Genomic DNA, 20,768 nt, shown 5'->3' with positions numbered 1-20,768 from the left:
TGTAATGATGGTGCAAGGGTATTTGCTGTATTTTTATGTCAGGTGTTAAAGCTGTTCATATATGGGTAGGGCCCTCTCTCCCCCTAAAGTGATGAAAAAAGTTGGTAAAGATGGGGCAAGTAGGTGGCCTGCAATATTTGAGACTACTTCAATGTGTTGGGAGGGTCCTAATACTTTTATAACATTTAAGAAGTTGATTGACTAAGGGTCAGAAGTATCTTCCATATGAAAATCTACGTCTCTAGGGATCACAAATGATTGAAAAGTCAGAGCAAGAGGTAAAATGATCCTCACAAAGTTGAAACCAAAGTGATTACCGAGTATGTGGGGATGATACACCAAATTTATTCCCAAGGCCAGGGAATTGGGAGACCAAATTTTGGAAGTGAGGAACTCAATACAGTCAGTGAACCCAGAAGAAATAATGGAACAATTGAAGGTTGAGAGGTAAAATATAGCCACTCCACCTCCTAAGTTAGGATTTCTATCCTGTGTGATTATTTCGGAGGCAGGAGGAATCACAATTGTTATGTCTATGGCAGAGGTTTGTTTTGGGAATAGCAAGTCTGGGGTATTTGAAACAAATAGATTCCGCACTTCCAAAGTATGTTTGGATAGAAAGCAGGTATTATTAAGGATGCATTTTTAAGAAAAAAGGATGATATATTTGTTGAATCAGAGCATGCAACTGGTGGAGGAGGGTGGAAGCAGAGTTGTGGGCCGGTAGATCTTGGAGACTGAGGTGCTGGGGTATGAGGGAAGAGAGAGCATGTGAAGTGACAGTGGGGACAGGAGAAAGTCCCTTTGACAATGTGGCACAATATATGCTGCAAACCGCAGATTACATTTACCTTTCACTGCCATTGGTGTAATGCAGGTGCCTACAACGAGCTGATTGTGAGCTACAAGTAATTTGTTGACACCTTCAGAGTACTGCACAGGCTTAAGTTAACTTTTGAAAAAGCCCAAGACCACTTTTTTTTTAAGTTAAAGGAAGACTGTGTTTATTTTACATTATAATCTGCAGGCTGCAGATAGCAGGGCCTGCTAATGAGCAGTGCTGGAGCCACATTTATGACCCAGGGCACAGAGGTGAAGAACGGATTCACTGAGGTATATCTCTCTTTAATAAGTCCTTGTCGACTCAATATTGGGGTGTGAGAACAAAATTGTGTTTCTGAATGCTTTCGAAAGGTAGGAAAAGGAAAATGAAATTCAAAGCTAGGCTTTTAGCTTCTTCCTGAAAACAGGAAGCTCAGAAATGGTGTGAACTTATAGATGGAGTTTAATCCAGGCCCTCAAGCCGAGGTAAGTAAAGGATCTTCCTCCAGTCGTTGCCTGGTGAATTTTAAGGATGTAGGCTAAATGGTTGTGAGTTGACCGTGAAACCCTGGGAGGGGCATAAGCACAGATCCTTCTCCGCAGGTAAATGGCTCCTTTCTCATGAAGACCTTTATGAGCTAGGACCAGGTTTCTAAAAAGAATTTTCTTTTTAATGGTGAGCCAGTGGAGCGCTTTCAAATGAGAGTCATATGGGTTCTTAGAGCAATATTAAGAATTGTTCTGGCTGGCCACCGCATCTTTTTGTACCACTTGAAGATATTCAGGAAGACGGAAGTAGAGCACATTTCAACGGTAAAGCCTGGAAGAAATCAGGGCCTGGATCACTGTTTTTTAGTTTCAAGAGATAGTAGAAGTGAAAAGATTTTCAGAGCGTGTCGCAGCCACGACAAGTTGTTTTAACAAGAGCCTAAATTTGAGGTTCAAAGGACAAGGCACTGTCAATTTAAACTCTCAAGTTTTTACCGACGTCTGATGAGTGCTGAGGGAGAAAGGCCCTGGGGCCACCAAATCCTCCAAAAATCAGTGGGGAAGAGTCAAAAACACATTCTCAGTTTTGTCAGCATTGCATTTTAATTGGTTGGTAGACAAAAAGTTGAACACATTGGTGAGGCAGGCTTTAATAACTTCTCGATCAAATTCTGCCACTTTTTCACAAGTGAAAAGCAACTGAGTATCATAAGTATTATGGGTGGGCGGAATTTGCGGAGGTGCCCTACGCAAAATTCCGTAAAATCAAGAAATCTCTGCGAGCACGCGGAATTTCTCATGCTCGCGGAATTTCTTGTTCTGCCCGTTGAGGTGACAGGAGGAGCATCTTGCCAGAATGAATCCTGCCCTGCGAATTTATCCAAGAAGATGCCACCGTTTTGTGTAATACCTCTACTCAACTGGAGTACTTTCTACTGGCTGATCAGTAAGTGCTACCTCTTTGGGTAAATGTATAGCACCTTTCCTACACTACAGCTGCGTAAAGGACCAGAATAATTGTCTCCGCTCCCTAGTTCTATCTAGTGCTGTCTGTATTCTGGGCCCTGTTTTACCTCACAGCGCCCGTGCTCCTGCCCCGCTCGCCGGCTCTATGGCAGGGCGCTCGGCTCATCTGGTGGGGATCTTGACTAGCAGGTACCAATCCACAGTGATGGCCAGCAGGGCCAGAATGGAGTTCTGGGTGAGGATGTGGCAGGTGGAGGCCACCATCAGGCAGCTGTAGAAGCCTGTCTGGAGGCCGAAGCTGATGATGATGGCCAGAGGGATGACCAGCGCTCCCATGGCGATGTCCACCACAGCAAGGACACAAAAAAGCAAAAAATGGTGTCACGACGGGCTTGGTTCACGGTCACTGCCCAGATGACCAGCACATTGCCCTGCACATACACCACAGTGATGAGCACCTCGATGGCGATGTAGATGGCCTGGGATACAGGGATCCGCTGCGGCATGCTGTCCCGGACCAGAAGGATCTCCCGGCGGGACTGCCAGCCTCAGCCGTAGAGCACCTGCAAGCGCATGGCATGGGTGCTCAAGGTTTTGCCCGGCGGGCTGAGGGCAGTGCCCTCAGCACCGGCTTCTTATGCCGTATCCAGGGAACTCCCTCTCTCTCCTGAGAGAATTCCAGGGCAGTGACCAGGTGCAGTGCCCTGGACCCTCGGGCGCCTCCTGGCAGCGTAAAACTGGAACTGCTGTACACTAGAGAGCTTTACCGGGGCAGCTCATGGGTTTTCGGGGCACCCTGAGCATGCAGGTCAAACTGGCTTCAGGGCACTTCGAGTGCAGCTGAGCAGGACTTCGGGGAAAGCCGACACTGCATCCCAGAATGACTTTAGGTAACCACACGTGCAGCTGAGGCAAGACGTCAGCACGAGGACAGTGCAGCTGAGCAGGAGTTCAGGGCATTGAAGAAGTGCCGCTCAATAAGACTTGACATCATCACAAGTGCAGGTGAGCAGGATTGGGACACACTGAGAGGGCAGCTTTGAAGGCCTTAGTGGCGAGAGGTGTAGCTGAGCAGGCCTCTTTGGGGTAGATTAACTGCTGTTTTGAAAGGCTTCACAGTGCGGTGAGAGAGCAGCTCGGTTGTTTCAGGGCATACGCCACAATGAGAGTGCAGCGCAGAAGGGCTTCAGGGTACCTGAAAGTTCGACTCTTGAGAACTTCAGGGCACAGCAACTTCTGCTCAGAAAGGCTCCATGGTGTGGTGAGAGTGCGTCTGAATGATATTTCTGCACGTCACACATGCAGCTGAGCAGTGGCAGGACTCGGTGACACTGGAACTGAGTGGGTCTTTGTGCACCAGAGCCGATGAGGAGGAGTTGAGGCTATGCCGAGATATGCAGCAGCGGGTGACTTTAGGGCACCATCACATGCCTCCTGTTTATAAAAGGTCACTCAGAGCACGATCTCAGCAGCAGCTTTATTTATATCTGTAAGTGCTTCCTGTTGAGGTTTAATTTTTGTGACAGGAGCATCGTGCCACAATGAATTCTGCCCTGCGTAACTATTTATCCAAGAAGATGCCGCCGTTTTGTGCCATACCTCTACTGTACTCGCCCACAAATTCCTTTCTGCTGCGGTCCGCAAAACGTTCGGCAATTCCGCGACCCGCGCGGATCACGGAATTGCTGGAATTTCGCAAATTCCGCAAGCGGAACGGAATTTCCGCCCACCCCTAATCAGCATATGATATTACTTTTGCCACCAGTGCATTAGCTAGGATGACCAGAGGTGTAAGATAGGCATTGAATAAGGTGATACTTAATGCCGAGCCCTCAGGTACTGTAACTGCCAACTCACGGATTGGGGAAGAAAATGGGGAAATCCACACTTTTTTACTTCTGTTGTTCAAAAAAGAAGTCAACCACTTCTAGACCAACCCTCCAATACCAATAGTTTGTAGTTGGACTAACAATCGTTCATGGGGGACCATATTGAAGCTCACTGATAACTCCAACATGATCAGGCAGCCTTGCACCCCTTATCTAGTGTGCTTTTAATGTAATCATCCACTTCTAACAAAGTTGTTTCCCTACTACAGTTGGCTCTGAAACCCAATTGAGTAGAGTGCTAAAGATTGCTGCTTTTGAGGTAACCTGAAATATGAGAATCAACATGCTGCATGAAGGGAAATCAGCCTGTAATTGGCTTGTGCTTTGGGATCAGCCGTGGGCTTTTTAAGTAGAGGTTAAATGTTGGCATGCTTCCATCTGGTAGGCACCATTCTAGAATACAATGATGCATTCAAAACTCTATTTACAATGGGGTTAATAGCCTGAGCCACTTTGGCAAGTAAGCTGGGTGTACAAGTATCAGACCGGGATCCTGACTTAGGAAATTAGATGACCATCAAGGATTTAAGCATAGAAATGGTCGGAAAAGGTTAAAAAGTGGGTGACGCGGTGGTGATTTGCTGGAGTAAGCACTTCACAGGAATTATCAGCAGCTTGGGAAATTCTCAAGAGGCTTGCGTGGATAGTGATTATTTTATCATGAAAGTACACTGCCAACTGGTCACACCAGTTTTTGGATGATGAGGGAATGCACAGCTATCTTTTTTAAACTCCTTTGTTCGTGTCCATTTTTTTCATCCCTTGAACTGATTGCGTGCAGGTCGACTGATTGGCATGCCCTACTGCCACGTAGTTACAAAAACATAAGTGATGAGGGACTGACTAGCCCCTAAGTCAAATGCACAGCTTTGTGCCGCTATTTAAGCGTGCACTTTTAAATTTCACATCCTTTTAACCTTAATCCTTTTTAATCCAAATTTATCCATCATTTATCTCCATTAATATTCACTCATTTTTATTCTTCAGTAATGCCACGATCCAACATTCAGAGTTTTCTGCCAATTTCCAGTTTTCTAATATTCAAACAGGGCCTGTTTGGTGCCTTTCAGAAAGAATATGAATGGTGCAAAAGTCCATCGCAAGCAGTGTTTATTTTATTTCATACAAAATAACCCAATGCATTTCGGGCCATCGTGTGCCCTTCGTCGGGGGTCACTACAAGTAAATCAAAAAATACATACATTAATCCCACTTTTACGGTAACATGAGCTGCATTAAAGTTTCAATGTGCAAAGGTTTTGACCCACCTAATCACTTTTATTTAAAAACCAACAAACATGATTCCAGAGTACGTTAATCCCACCAGGTTTTCCTCCGAGTTAATTCGGTCATTACCCTCCGTTCCTTCACCTTCAAAACGTAAACCCAGCTTTCCCTGCTATTAGTTAGTGTGAGTGCTCTTCGTTGTTATCCACTCTTTCAACCATTCTACTCGTTAAGATAATTGCTTATTTGGAAGGGGATCCCTATATTTATCAAGTCTGTAAATTATATTTATTACTCGACTTATGTTGCGCTGCGTTTATTTTTAAAAAAAAGTTCTGCACGGACATTCTTAGCTACAAATCACTCGTGTCCACATTCTCCCAGTACGTTTATCTGGACTCTCCCATCCCTCCACGTACCTGCTGCGCTGCTAAAATAACATCTCCCTCTCTCCTCGTTGTGGCTCCAACTACTTGTAGTGTATCCCTAGCTTGGGAAATTCTCAAGAGGCTTGCTTGGATAGTGATTATTTTATCATGAAAGTACACTGCCAACTGGTCACACCAGTCAGCAGAAGATTGTTGGCATCTGGTAGCAGCATCTGGATTCAGAAATGGTTTAGCAACTTTTAAATGTCTTTACATTTTTTATCTGATTCTTCAATTTTTCTCTCAAAAAAAGATGTTTTCACTGAATGGACCTGACTGTAATAGTCTTTTAGTGCAGCCTTATAGGTGCATTTGTCAGCCATGTTATAGTTTTTCCGCCATTTCCTCTCAATGTGTTTACTATGTTTTTTACAAATCCTAAGATTCTCATTTAACCAAGGGACTAACTGTTTAGATCTGAGGGATTGTAGTGCATACAGTGGAGTTAGGTCATTAATGTTGTTGTTGAATTTAAAGGTGTGTCCATATGGAGTTTGAAATCACGTAGCAATAAAATAATTGCATATTTAAAGGACCAAGGAGCCAGGATGTTATTTAGTGATCTTGGATAGGGCTTGCATGACCAGGGGGTGTTTAAATCAAAGCACCTGCCACAAACTGCTGAGAGGACAGAGTCCAACAAAAGCCCAGGCTTTCGGCTCCATCAAGTTCCTCCAGGGAGATAGGAACACAATCGTACTCAGTTTTATAGGTTATAGCCACCCCTCTGCCTCTGTCCTTAAGGCGGACCTTCCTAAGGATTTTGTAACCCAAAGGAATGGCTGTGGCTAAGGTGGGATTTGGAAATTTTGTTAGTCACATTTCTGTTAAAAATAGATCAGGTTTTTCATCATCTAGTAGCTCAAAATATGCATTTCATGCTTCTGAAAAGAGCGGATATTCAGAAGAACTGCTAAGAACTCTCCCTAAACTGACCAAATATTTTGGGTATAAGTGGTAGATTTATTCTAAGCTGAAATGTTAGGGGTCCAATGGCAGTGTGTACAACACAAGACAGTGTTATAATATATTTGGAAGGAAAGTGGAGTGTGCAACATAACTTGGGGGTGAGCTGTGCAGGTTTAAATATGCCCTTTGGGCATTAGCCCACTATACCATGTATTAATGACTAGAGCACATACACAAGTGTTTTGACAGGAGTACCCAAGTGAACAAAGTTAAAAAAAAAAACTAGCAACATTACCCAATAAGGGATAACTATGCAAAATTAATGCAGAAAGTACCCTAAATCTTCTCCAACATCTCTATGACTCTAGCTCCTTCACTACATCAAGAAGGTACAGTTACGGAGAGACACCACTGAGACATTCTTTGATGAATATGGCAACCCCACAGCACGTTATGACATTGTGAACTGGCAGCGAGATCCTGAGTCCATCATCAGGTTTGCGAAGGTGGGCAGCTTCGACTCCAGTGCCCCTGCAGGGAAGTCCCTCATCATCAATGCCAGCAGCATCCAATGGGCAGCAGGCATCACAGAGGTGGGAGTGCCACCTTTCAGATTGCAAGTTATCACATTTGTTTTAAGTACCTATTCAAAACCAGATATGTGAAAGGATGTGCATGTCATACAGAAATGGTTATTTTGGAATGGACAAAGGATCTGTGAACTTCAGACCATCAAAATACAATAAAGTTAAACAAGAATATACAATCTTTAGTATAGAAGTTCACAAAGTGCTGAATGTGCATGGTAGATATCTGTCTAGTACATTGTCTTGTGTACATTAGCGGCACATTAAAATAATTACACATGAACTACCCTATCCATCATCCTCCCTATGCCATGGAAAATGGTTAGCATACTTCCCATGCATGCGGACATGGAACTCCCTATACTGGGATGCAGCATGAACTTATGAGCACAAATCAGAGAGATGACATACACATTAATACACTAGCCACCATGGAATGCAGTATGTATCATTCATGTCCTGCTGCTCAGCTATCATCACCCACCATATGGCAACATTATTTACAATGACTGGAACAAAAGACTCCATTCTAAGTCTCAGAGCGATTCATTCAAACTTTTGTGAAAATAAAAAGAAGTGCTCCATCACAAATCATGTGACACTGGTAATTTCTGGTTGAAGTATAACTAAGCAATTTCAAGTGTGTATGCTCTCAAGTATATGGGGGAATAACATGAAGAAATGTGTGCCACTGAAAATGTATGTGTAATGCTAGACATTTTTTTCTGGGCAAACAATCCCCCAGATTTGTCCTGTAGAATCTCCTCCCATTAACCAATGCAGTATATTGCATAATGAGATAATGGGTGTGGGCCTCATAGAAATGAGTTTCTGCCCAGATTGGTAGTACGGCCCTCATTGCAATGGGGCACAATAGTTGACCAGGCTCATTAAAACATTTTGTGGACATTTTTAGTAAATGTACTTTACCTCAACGATTTGCCAAGAAAAAACTTATGACCGGGCCTTTTCCGACATGGCTCAGAGGATTTGGAACGCTTTGCCCAGTGACACAAGAATGAACCCTTCCACAGCCTCCTTCAAAAGAGAAGTGAAAGCTATCTTCATAGCTAAATTCACGTGAAATCGATGTCTATTCACTGCATTTTATTATTTATTGCTAGCTTTTACTGTTTTCTTTTGATTACGAACTGACTCGCTTATATCATTGTATTCTATATCTTCGACTTGTAAAGCGCTCTGTTACTCGCAAGAGTCTTGTCCGCGCTATATAAAACCTTCAAAATAAATAAATAAATAAATAAATGTCCTGCACACATTTAAGACACTTTAAAAATGTAGCTTCATTGTATTATAGTAAATGGCACTTAGATTCATTGCAGAAATTAGGGCCACAGGCTAGTGTTGTAATTTGGCTCTTTGATCACTTCAAACTTCTGGTTTCGACTGAACACCAGTTCAAATCTTCTGGCTTCTCTCCATTTCAGATGATCAATGTAGTGTGACATAGGAGATCCATGTAAGGAGTATTCACACATATGCATGTGCTTCTTTTATGTAAGAGTAATCACAGCTTGTGCTATGTGTATTCCATTGTGTACAATTGAACTGATGACATGGATTTTGATCACAAGAGTCATGTTTGAATAGAAAATGTCTTGAAGAAACGGCAGATCTAGAAGTGTACCATGGCTGCATGTGCTGCACCCAGAACAATCTCTACTTGATTTTAGAAACTGTATGGACAATACATTGAGCTGGTGTGCATTTTATACAGTTGTATGATGAAAAATGGTTGACATAAAATATCAGCGACAAAAATATCAACCTAAAAATTTCAACAACAGGAATATTAACTTTGTATACTTTATATGTGAAGTAAAAACAATGACAACCAAAAAATTGTTATGCATATCAAGTTTTAACTATTATACATTATAGTAATGGTAAATATATATTTTGTACAACAATATTACACTGTTGATAAAATATGCCTATAATATCAAAAACCTCTAAACCAACATATTATTCATTAAAAGCAAAAAATATACATACAAATTATTGCAAAAAATAAACATAATAAGGAAACACATACAATTATTATTTAAGCATAAATATTAAGAATACATACTGATAATAATTCATTATAATGACAAATATATTAAAACATCAAAAGTATATAAAACAAGATTTAAAAAAATAATAATATAAATAATTTTACTACAGAAAGTATATAATAAACAATTTACATGAAACTAACTTTTGAAGTGAAATTAAATTATGCACATATTAAATATGTGTTAATTAATTAAGTTAAAATGAAAAATCAGAATTGGATGTGAAAGTGTGGACTTTGATTGGGTTCAATTTACTGTTCCCATAGCAATGCGAACATCAGTCGGAAAAGTGTGTACTTGGGAGGGTGTGGGGGTGCAGAGTTACTATTCTCACTCCAAAGCGAGGAACAGTAGAGAAAATGTTGGACCTTGAAGGGATTAGATTTACAATTCCCACTCCAATGTAATAAACACTACGAAACGTGCTTGACTTTGGAGGGGTTGGTTTTAGTATGCTCAATCCAAGCTGTGCAGTAGTGGGGAAAGTGTTGGAGTTTGAAGGGTTTTAGGGAAGTGTTGGGCTGCTTGAGAGTATTTTTTCTACACTCACTCTGAAGTAAGCAACAGTAGGGGCAGTGTTGGACTTTGGATGACTCAGATTTGCTATTCCCACTACAAACCAAGATCGAGTTGAGAAAGCTTTAGGCTTTAGAGGAGTAAGATTCACAATTTCTGCTGCAGCCAGAGCAACAGTATGAAAAGAGTTGGACCTTGGGGGAATGGTCAGGTTTTCTATTCCCATTCCTACATAAGCAACAGTAGAAAATTGTCAGACTTTGGTGGGGTCACAACCACTGTCCCTACTTCTCTATAAGCAACAGTAGAGAACATGTTGAACTTTGGAAATCTCAGATTAACTTTTCCCAATTCAAAAATACTAACAAATAAAATATGTATACACACAAACATATATATATATATCACGGTTAGTTAGCAAAGCGTTTACCCAACATATATTTAAAAAAAATTATAATCACATGATTTCCTGCCTCTAAAAACCTAGGCATTCTGGTACATGTAGTTTCTTTAGCAAACAACGAAATTTTAAACCACCAAACTATCATGCTTGATAGTATGATTACCTGCATTTTTCAGTGGCCTCTAAAATTATATTGTTCAACCTGTATGGCACATTTTAATAAAAAAACTCATTTAATAGGTAGATAAAACAAACGCACTTCCTCTGTTTTGCTTTTTGAATATTTACAACTTCATGTGCATACCAACCGGCATTTCATCCCTCCCTCCAGTGGGATTTTGTACACCATGGTATCCATTTCAAATAACATTTCATCTGTTATTAAGCCATTTGACAATATTTTTGCAATTTGTGTAATTCCCTTTTCCACCCCTCCGGTGAGGAGTGTTATTGCCACTGTATATATTGTAACGAAAATTCATTGTTGCTGATCCCCCAGTTATGGCAATCCAAACAAACATTTATTGAAAATAATAAAACAGCACTTTAAAAACTGTCAAAAACAACTTTTTCTGGGAAGTCTATTGATGATTTCCAAATGTTTATAAATGTACAAAGAGTTCTTCGTCCTGGTTTTGGCCATACGGAGTGTAAGTTCTTAGTGCTAGTATTCGTTGTGATTCCCTCTGGTGCAGCCTCTTTCCCCTGTTTCCTCGTCATATATGTAAATCCACTGTTTCTTTGCCATAAAATTTCAACTCTTTCCAATCACTGTTGTGTTTCAATTCCATATGCTTAGCCATAGCATTGCTTCGATCTTTGGCTATTGTTGTTGTTGCTCATACTTGTTCGAGAATCCTTTTTTTAATCACAAATTGTGCTTCCTACATACTTTAGGGTGCAAGGACACTCTATTACCTATACTACAAACTGTGTTTTGCAGAATATCAATTTTGGGATTTTCCATGTCTTTTTGTTGGCCCATACAATTTCCTTGGTATTCCTGGCAATTTGACAACGTTTATAGTTGTTGTATTTCACAAAGCCTGTGGTTTGTAACCATTCTGATGTTTTGTTTATATTTTTCCAACGGTGGCTTTGAATCAAACTGTCTTGTAGGTTCCTTGCTCTCCTAAAGGTTATGTTGGGGTGATTCCCAATAAGAAATGCTACTGTAGGATCTATGCAACAAGAACACAATGTCTTGAAAGGTGGAAGTCGGTAGACAATTATAAATAGCATGCACATAGCATTACTTGAACAGAAAAGAAGGAGAATACTCGTAATTTAAGGAAAAAGATAGTTATTCATCTTTATATAGTAACATTAGTTCCAAGGTCGGTCGTATACAGTTAAGAACAGCGCTGCATAAATTGAATTAATGACAACCACATAGAACTTGGTGCAAGAAACGTGTACAAAAGTGCAAGTGGCGACGCAAGTGAAAAGTGAACAACGTTGATGGCGCACTGTGCATAAAGTGTGAACTATTTACAGTGAGTGGCTTGACGGCGCATGTGACATTGTGATATCACAGCAGGCACAATTAATTTTATTTAATTTAAATGTAGAGCCACAGGGAAGAAGTGCGCCTATTGTTCAGGCTGTCAGGTCGACGGCGTTTCGATCCGGGTTAGTTCGGATCATCATCACGACTAGTTGTCTGGATGAAGGAGTGCTGGGAGGATCCTGGGTAAGTAGAATCCTTGTAAGCAACAGTCTTGGGAAAGGTCAGGGTGACTTTTGGAGCCCCAGAATGGGTCGTCTGTGGGCTGCACGAAGGAGCTTGCTGGTTGACTCAGTGCTCTCGCCGGCTCTAGAAATCAGCCGTGCTTCGCGTACGCTCACGCTGAATTAATCGACGTCCGCGGCGTTCACGAATCAGAAGGCAATTGCGTCAGACAACCAGTCCTGACGATGATCCGAACTAACCCGGATCAAAACGTGCCTGCTGTGATATCACAATGTCACATGCGTTGTCAAGCCACTCACTGTACATAGTTCACACTTTATGCACAGTGTGCCATCAACGTTGTTCACTTTTCACTTGCATCGCCACTTGCACTTTTGTACACGTTTCTTGCACCAAGTTCTATGTGGTTGTCATTAATTCAATTTATGCAGTGCTGTTCTTAACTGTATACGTCCGACCTTGGAACTAATGTTACTAAATAAAGATGAATAACTATCTTTTTCCTTAAATTACGAGTATTCTCCTTCTTTTCTGTTCAAGTAATGCTATGTGCATGCTATTTATAATTGTCTACCGACTTCCACCTTTCAGGACATTGTGTTCTTGTTGCATCTTACCTACCCAGTCCTGAACTGGTCTACGGGTTACACTCCTGTTAATCCTACAAGACTGTAGGATCTAGGCATAGGCTTTTCTAATTCTTTTTCAGGATGGCTTTAATCTGTTTAGACTCTTGTGAGTAAGTTGTTATTAAATGAATCACATCTGGTTTTTCTACCGGTGTCTTAACCTTGATGATTTCTTCTCTTTCTTTGGTTACAGATTTTTCTCGACACTTCCTTATTATTCCTTCCGTGTATCCTCTGCGTTTGAATCTATTGGTGGTCGAATCCCGATGTGTTTGCCACTCCTCTTTCTCTGAGCAAATACTTTTTCTTCTTAAAAATTCCCCATATGGAATATTCAGAGTCAATGTTGTTTGATGGAAACTTTGGGTATGTAATACAGCATTTGTAGCAGGTTTTTTTTATGCAGAGTTGTCTCTATTGACTTCTTTCACATATATTTCTGTATCAAGGAAAATTACTCTGCCCTGGCTAATTTCATAAGTGAATCTGAAATTAGCCTTGGTACTATTCAGAATCTCAAAATACCCTTATAACTCATCCTCTGAGCCAGCCGAAATATTCAGCAGATCATCAATAAATCTGAACCAACTCACAGTCCTGTTCAGATATTTGTCATTATCTGGGTGCCAGGCAAGGTGCTTCTCCCACCCATCCTCTCCAAAAAGAAATACATTCTTTGTTAAGCAGGATTGAATCATCTGTTGCAACATATGATTGTGTTGAGTATATTGGATATTTCGCTTACTAAGGAAGAACTCACATTCTGTTATCCCAATCTGGTTTTCAATATTGGTGTAGAGTGATATCCCATTCATTGTTATTAATTTGTAGGAATCTTGCCATGGTGTATTTTGTAAATGCCTTAGTAGATCACTTGTGTCCTTTATATACAACGATAGATTTTGTACAAATGGCAACAAGAAAAAATCCACATAGTTAGCTGTTGGTTCAAACAAAGAGCCATTGGCAGCAATTATTGGACGCCCTGGTGGTTTAGTGGCGTGTTTGTGTATTTTTGGCAAAAAATAAATTGCTGCCATTCTTGAACATTCAGGGGCCAATTCCGATTCGGGAAAAAAAGCGTCCGTCCGAATCGTACACGTCCGTCCGAATCGCGTAGTACGATCCGTATTTCGTCAATCCGTCCAAATCGTCACGAACCGTATGAATTGCAAGGCTAAAACCGTACGACACGAACCCTCACAGTGAACCGTACGATTCGTAAACATGCCTTATGACCCGACGAGTACGATCCGTACCGGGGTATGAGGATGCGATTCGAAAGGGCTACTTCAGGTAAGGGCGATTCGTACGGACAACCACACAATCACATACACACCGTACGGTGCGTACACCCCATGATCGCAGGGTATACGCACCGTACACCCTGCGATCATGGGGTACGGTGCGTACACCCCATGATCGTGGGGTACGGTGCTTACACCCCATGATCGCAGGGGTACGCACCGTACCCCTGCAGACATGGGGTGTATGCACCGTACCCGGGGGGGCATTCTGTACCTGTTTCGAGGCGTACTCTTCTTCTCCAGACGTTTTGGGCTCCCGTAAAAAAAGCGTTGTACGGTGCGTACCTGACACGAATCGTACTTGCTGGGTCGGGTAAACCTGCTTCAAACGGTACGGATGTCGCGTACAGCGGGTTCCGAGGGAGAATCGTGCGGAGAATAGAGTCGTACGGTCTTTGTACGATTCGTACGGAGTCCTGCTCCAGGTACGAATCGTACTTCAGCGTATGTACGGGGGAGGTTGCAGGGTACTATTCGTATGGGAAAAACGCTCCGTACAGCTATTCGGACAACAATTTCCCGAATCGGAATCGACCCATCTGTCTTCAAATACTTGACCTCATCTTCATGTAAAAGATTCATATTGAACCACTCACTTGGTTGTTTTTCCCATTGCTCTATGAATTCAGTTGTTGGATTCCTTTTTAACTTTGCATAATATTCCAAATTATTTAACTGAGAGTAAGCTTCTTTTTCATACTCCCTTTTGTCCCAGATAATGATGTTGCCACCCTTATCAGCAATTTTGATTGCTATTTTCTCGTCCTGAGTGAGATTTCTCACTGCTTCTCTTTCCTCTTCATTCAAATTATCTCTACATTTTGAAGGTCTGATCTTATAGATGTCTTGTATTACGTCAATTTTATTGCCTGGTGGTAGCTGTGGATAACATTTTGATTTTGGTTTCATTCTACTGAAACTTGATCCAATTTGTTGACATATAGTAGCAAGCTCTATTTCTTCTTCCTGGTTGGTTGTATCCAGATTGACCAAGGTGAACAGGGGCTCAGCATCATGCACTGTCAAAATTGTGGTAGGTTTTTGTACCAATTTTCTATGTTCCTAAATTTATTGATTTTCCACAAAAAATGTTGCCAACTTGATTTTTCTTACGTAGTAATATAAATCAATGCGTGTTTGTGCAAGGTCCATTCTCCCCACAGTGCAAAAATGTAATTCACGTTTAAGTACTGATATCTCTGTTGGAGACATTATTCTCTGCATCAAGTTCACAATCTGTAGTTCGTCCTCTATATTCCCTTCTGTCACCTGCTCCATGTCAGTGTCCCTATATGTTCTTGCCCTTCTGCTCCTTTGTCCTCTCCTTGTTGGTTTCCTCTTCCCCTCGTTGTCCTCGTGGTCGTCCTCTGCCTCCCCCTCAGAAGTTTTGTGGTTGCTGCTCATATTCTGCTCCCACTGTCTCTGCTGGAGCACCACCCGCATGTCCCCTAAAAAAGATCTTTTGGATCTTTCTCCACAAATTTGTTCCGGTTCCCCTTCACTTGCATCAGTCAACGTCATTGATGATTGAGTAGTTGAAGCTGCAGTTGCCTCTTCTGCTCTTCCAAATTGACTCATCATATCGAATTTCCTTGCATACGTGAAAATCCTCCCACTTACATAATCATCCTTATCGCTTCGAAATTTGGATTGTTTTCGGCACTGTACACTCTCTTCATGCTTTTCTACTTGTTGCTCTAGATCTTCTTTACATTTTGCCATTTCTGAATTTAGGTTCACCCCACTAATTTCGGTTTCTAAACTATTCAACTGTTCCCTGGTTTTCTCCAGCGCTATTTCCAAGTGTTTATTCAATATTTTCATCAATCCCATGGACGAATTCGGAATCTATTCTCGTCATTTTTGCAACAGGTCATTCATTACTGGTGTCCTGTTGATTTGGCATTAGATTTATTGGTAGACCCCTAGGCACTCTTCATACCTCTAAATATATTTTGAGGGATATTACCTCCCACCAATTATTAATCTCTTTTTTAGATACTTTTTCCTATGCTCTTAATTTGCTTTTTATATCCGATTTGTGATGCAGTGTTTTTATTTCACTTGCCACATTACTGTTGCTAGTTTCACAAAAAAATAATCCATCATTTCAGTACATTTGGCTTCCCTTTTCTCCATTGCTGCATCCTTTTTTTCATAAGCTCTGTTATTTCTATATGCAACAAATAAATATTAGTTGCAGAAATTCTTTTTCCTTTCCACTCTGTCAGTCAACCTTTAACTATGCACAGTGCCTATCTTCAATGCCTTCAGTTAGTACTGAATATTAATAGGCGATATTTTGTAAGTCGATAGTAGGCTCTAACAGTTCTACCGGCTTGCAATTAATTGCACAGTTCAAAAAATGGTTAACCTTCCTCAACGCGCGTTTACACGCTGTTGTAGTAAGCAGTTTACAACTGGTAACCACGTTCGAATCATTCTCTTTAACGCTGGTGATCACCACTCCAGCTTTTAAATACTTCAAATCAGGGCTCGCTTTTGCTGTCTTGTGTGGCGCTTCATTGTAGATGGTGCGATTTCCACGGCTGAGCCACGCCGTATGTAATCCTTCGAAAAACCTCCCACTAGAGAACAAATGGAAATGCACTCAATGGAAAGCTTTTCACCAAGATGATTTTAATCCAATTATAAAGGGGCAATTCGATTCAATACAGCATCTCAAACCAACGCGTTTTGGTCTCGCTGAGACCTTTGTCATGGTTAATTAGCAAAGCGTTTACCTGACATATTTAAAAAAAAATTATAATCACATGATTTTCTACCTCTAAAAACAGGCATTCTGGTACATGTAGTTTCTTTAGCAAACAATGACATTTTAAATCACCAAAATATCGTACTTGATGGTATAATTACCTGCAGTTTTCAGTGGCCTCTAAAATTATATTGTTCAACCTGTTATGGTACATTTTAATCAAAAAACTTGTTTAATAGGTACATAGCACAAACGCACTTACTCTGTTTTGCGTTTTGAATGTTTGCAACTTTATGTGCATACCAACCGGCATTTCACCCTTCCCTCCAGTGGGATTTTGCACATCATGGTATCCATTCCAAATAACATTTCATCTGTTACTAAGCCATTTGGCAATATTTCTGCAATTTTTGTAATTCTTTTGTTACGCAAAACGCAAAACCAAAACAGTTAGTTACTTAGATAGTACCTTCGGGGTCAGGTTTACTATTATAAGGTTCTCTCCTTTTACGTCTGTTTGTCATTTTGCTTGTGGTGACCAATGAAGACCTGTTGCTTTTTCAGGCAATGGCCCCCTCTTCTCACCTGCAATGTGCGTGGAGTCTGGTGTTTTCCCTTTGTTGCCCTTTTGCCCATGAGTCCTTAAAGTGACCTACCAATTGAAGTTTTACTTGAGAATTACCATAATTCCTTGGTGACAAATCTGTTTTCCCTCTAAATTTCTCCTTTGCTCTGTGCTTAGACCTGTGTGCTCAAACAGTGCACCCCCAGCCTCCATTTTGTGTTCACAAGCCAGTGAGGCCAGCCCCCCTGCCTCCCCCCACACCCCCGCAACAGGGATTTTCTACATCAGAAGGTGCTTCTGTGAGCTGTTGAAACTGTATTTACTGGGGCCTGTGCACTTCGTTTTTTGGCCAGCAGGGGGAGTAAAGCTTTATTCAAACAGTATTGTTAGATTTCGAGTTAGTGAAGCCTTTACCTGCTGAAGTACAAAGTTGTGGATTGAGCCTGTCTGTCTCCTAGGAGATTCTGAACAGGAGCAAGCAGCTGCCCAGACCCCACCCCCAGGCCAGCAGACCATTGGCTATTCAGCTACCAGGCAAGTCTGAGCCCTCCTCTCACACCTGCCCAGGCCCCTTAAGGCCTTGCTGGGTGCGCCCCAAATCATTCTCCTCAATCTTATGAGTTGCAGCCTACATGTGGCCCAGATTGCAGTGAGCAGAGTCCAGGAAGTGGTAAGGAGACAGACTAGTGCTGTCTCTTCCCAAGACAAAAAGTTATTTAAAAAAGGATTTTCACTTTCTGTGTTTACTGTCTATGCCTGTGGTTGTTACAGTTAAAAATTGTAGTTTTAGCCTGCCTGCTATTGATGTTGTTCAAGCAGCATAAGAGTCAATAGATCAAAAATTAAGGCCAATTCAAATGTCAGTCCTAAGCATCCATTCCTGAGTTCTTGATGATGCAGACATTGCATCTTGCTATAACATATATCTTCATTTACTAGCCTAAGATTAATGCATTTTCATACTTATTGAATAGAGTCAGCCCAAGTCTAGCTGAGGAATGACTAAATTGGTTGGAATGTGCAGATATCTTTGTTGTTTTGACAATTCTGGCAAATCATCTCTCCATCAGAAGTGCAGATCACTACTAAAGTTTCAATTTTTGCCCCAGTGTAACGCCTAGAAGTTATCAGCAGTTATAATCTTTCAATTTGCAATATCAATATTTGTTCACCGATCATTATGTATTCATAAGGCATCTAATCCCATACGTTTTCTGTCTCTCTCCAGTTCCCTATCTCTGTATGCAGTCCCAGTTGCCCCAATGGGTTCAGAAAAGCCATCATACGAGGAAAGCCCACGTGTTGCTTCCAGTGTGTCCAATGCCTTATAGGTGAAATTTCTAACCTAACAGGTAAGAGAACCAGCACAGCAGAACATTTCATCTGTGCTCTTCCTGCTATTAGGAGAAAGCTCTTTTGTACTTCTTGTATTTTTGTCTTTCAGATTCTAATGAATGCTTTGCCTGTCCCTGGGATCAGTGGCCCAACGATAAACTGAACATATGTATCCCAAAGATAACAGATTTTCTGGCTTATGAGGAACCTTTTGGTGCTGTCTTAGCAACATCCAGCATTTCATTATCAGTGATACCCATTGTCATTCTAGCGCTCTTCATTCATTATAGGAACACCCCCATCATCAAAGCCAGCAATTCTAAACTCAGCTATGTTCTGCTTCTGTCACTCACCTTGTGCTTTCTTTGTTCTTTGGCATTTATTGGTTATCCAATATCAGAAAAATGTCTCCTTCGTCAGGCTGCTTTTGGCATCACATTTGCTCTTTGTGTCTCTTGCATCTTGGCCAGAACCATCATGGTGGTCATCGCTTTCAATGCCACCAAACCCAACAGTGACCTCAGGAGATGGGTTGGGCCTGAGCTGTCTTATACGGTCATCAGTGTTGGTACACTAATCCAGATTGTGCTCTGTGTCTTCTGGTTGGCTATGGCTCCCCCATTTTCAGAATATGACATTAAAATGCATCCTGGAATTATCCTATTGCAATGTAACGAGGGATCTACCATTGCATTTTGGTGCATGCTGGGATATCTGGGGTTTCTGGCATCGTTCAGCTTCATAGTCGCCTTCCTGGCCAGAAAGCTGCCTGACAGCTTCAACGAAGCTCAGTTCATCACCTTCAGCATGCTTGCATTCCTCAGTGTCTGGCTGTCATTTATTCCTGCCTACCTTAGTACCAAGGGCAAATACATGGTTGCCATGGAGATTTTTGCCATCTTGTCTTCTAGTACTTCCTTAGTTTCCTGTATATTTTTCCCCAAATGTTATATCATCTTGTTTAGATCTGAGAGGAACACAAAGAGTCGTCTTATGGGGTAAGGGGCAGGTCAGAACTATAAAGCAAAGAGGATATAAGAGGAAAGTGTTTACATTGCTTATTAATTTCGTTTTTAAAAGAATAATTTTAAAATACTTATGGGCCAAAAATGAACGGACAAGAACAAATAATGACATATTTATATTCAAACTTTGAATTTATGTGAGGTGGCATAGACAAGACAAGCATCAGGAAAGTTGAGAGCTTTCACCTTGATTCACTGTTTTGCTTTGGTTATCTAGCATAGGGTCTTGGTTTCGAAATGGTATTTTTCTACCAACCAAGAGCATTAAAGCAAAACTGCGAGCCCAAAATTCAGATGGGTCCTTTTAATGAGGTGAAATAAAATACCTATTTGTTTCTGTGTCCCCGTGTTTGTTACACATATTTACCTTTTTTGTTGTCTTTTCAATTTGTTTTTCTGCTTTGTATTTGTCAAATGCCACAAAGAGGCGGCTTGGTCCATAGTTCAAGCTATATAAATGTTATCACTTGTTCACTCATCCTGATGAGTTCCTACAGCTCGTATACACGGGTAAACCTTCATATTAACTGCTTTCCAGTGGTTTCAACTGTGGTACTTGACAGAAAAGAGGTCTAGCTGTGAATTATTTCCTGCAAATTAGTGAAAAACTGATTTGCAGAATAATTAGCCACTTTAAACAAATAAAAACAATTAAACATAGCATTTGGTTTTTCTTTCAGTGGTAAAAAAAAACTTTTTCACACTGATACTACTGCTCTCCGGCCATTAATCAGCACCTCTCACAAGCTTGCCCTTGTAGGACAGTCCATGATGCAAGCATCTATTAATGAATCCACCTGAGTGTGTGGCAATAAACATTGTAAACGCTCTCAGCAAGGTGCTTTGTATTTAAAATGTGAGTTATAATAATACACTTTGTTGCATTTAACACATTTTAAATATTTGCACATCATACCAAGCAAATAGCCACATTTTTCATTGACATATCTGCAGTCTCAGGCAAAGAATGAATATTAAACAGATCACATATTCTAAATCTTTCTAAAGAGTGCTAAAATCGGTGAATAAATCACGCAATATACAAAGTACATTTCAAGTAAAATTTTGTAATAGAGCCCTACTTTGCCAGCATGAGGTTCATGTGACATTTATAAACTACTCAGCCCGTAGTCCAATGGTTTGTGAAAGTCACCAGAACAACTCAATTGCATCACCACTGGGTA

General features: G+C 41.0%; 1 protein-coding gene across 1 annotated transcript in view; it reads left to right on the top strand.

Moving 5' to 3' along the window:
* The window catches only part of LOC144797879 (extracellular calcium-sensing receptor-like), a 55,106-nt gene extending 35,418 nt beyond the window's left edge, over positions 1 to 19,688 (top strand). The window contains exons 4-5 of the mRNA XM_078668680.1: positions 18,453 to 18,576; positions 18,669 to 19,688. Coding sequence (XP_078524806.1) covers positions 18,453 to 18,576; positions 18,669 to 19,561 — 1,017 coding nt within the window. The 3' untranslated portion in view covers positions 19,562 to 19,688. The remainder of the gene's footprint in view (positions 1 to 18,452; positions 18,577 to 18,668) is intronic.
* Positions 19,689 to 20,768: the final 1,080 nt, after the last annotated feature.

This window comes from Lissotriton helveticus, chromosome 12, assembly GCF_964261635.1.
Source record: "Lissotriton helveticus chromosome 12, aLisHel1.1, whole genome shotgun sequence".
NCBI lineage: Eukaryota > Metazoa > Chordata > Amphibia > Caudata > Salamandridae > Lissotriton > Lissotriton helveticus.
The sequence above is the reverse complement of the archived record's forward strand: the minus strand, read 5'-3'. Positions and strand labels throughout refer to the sequence as shown.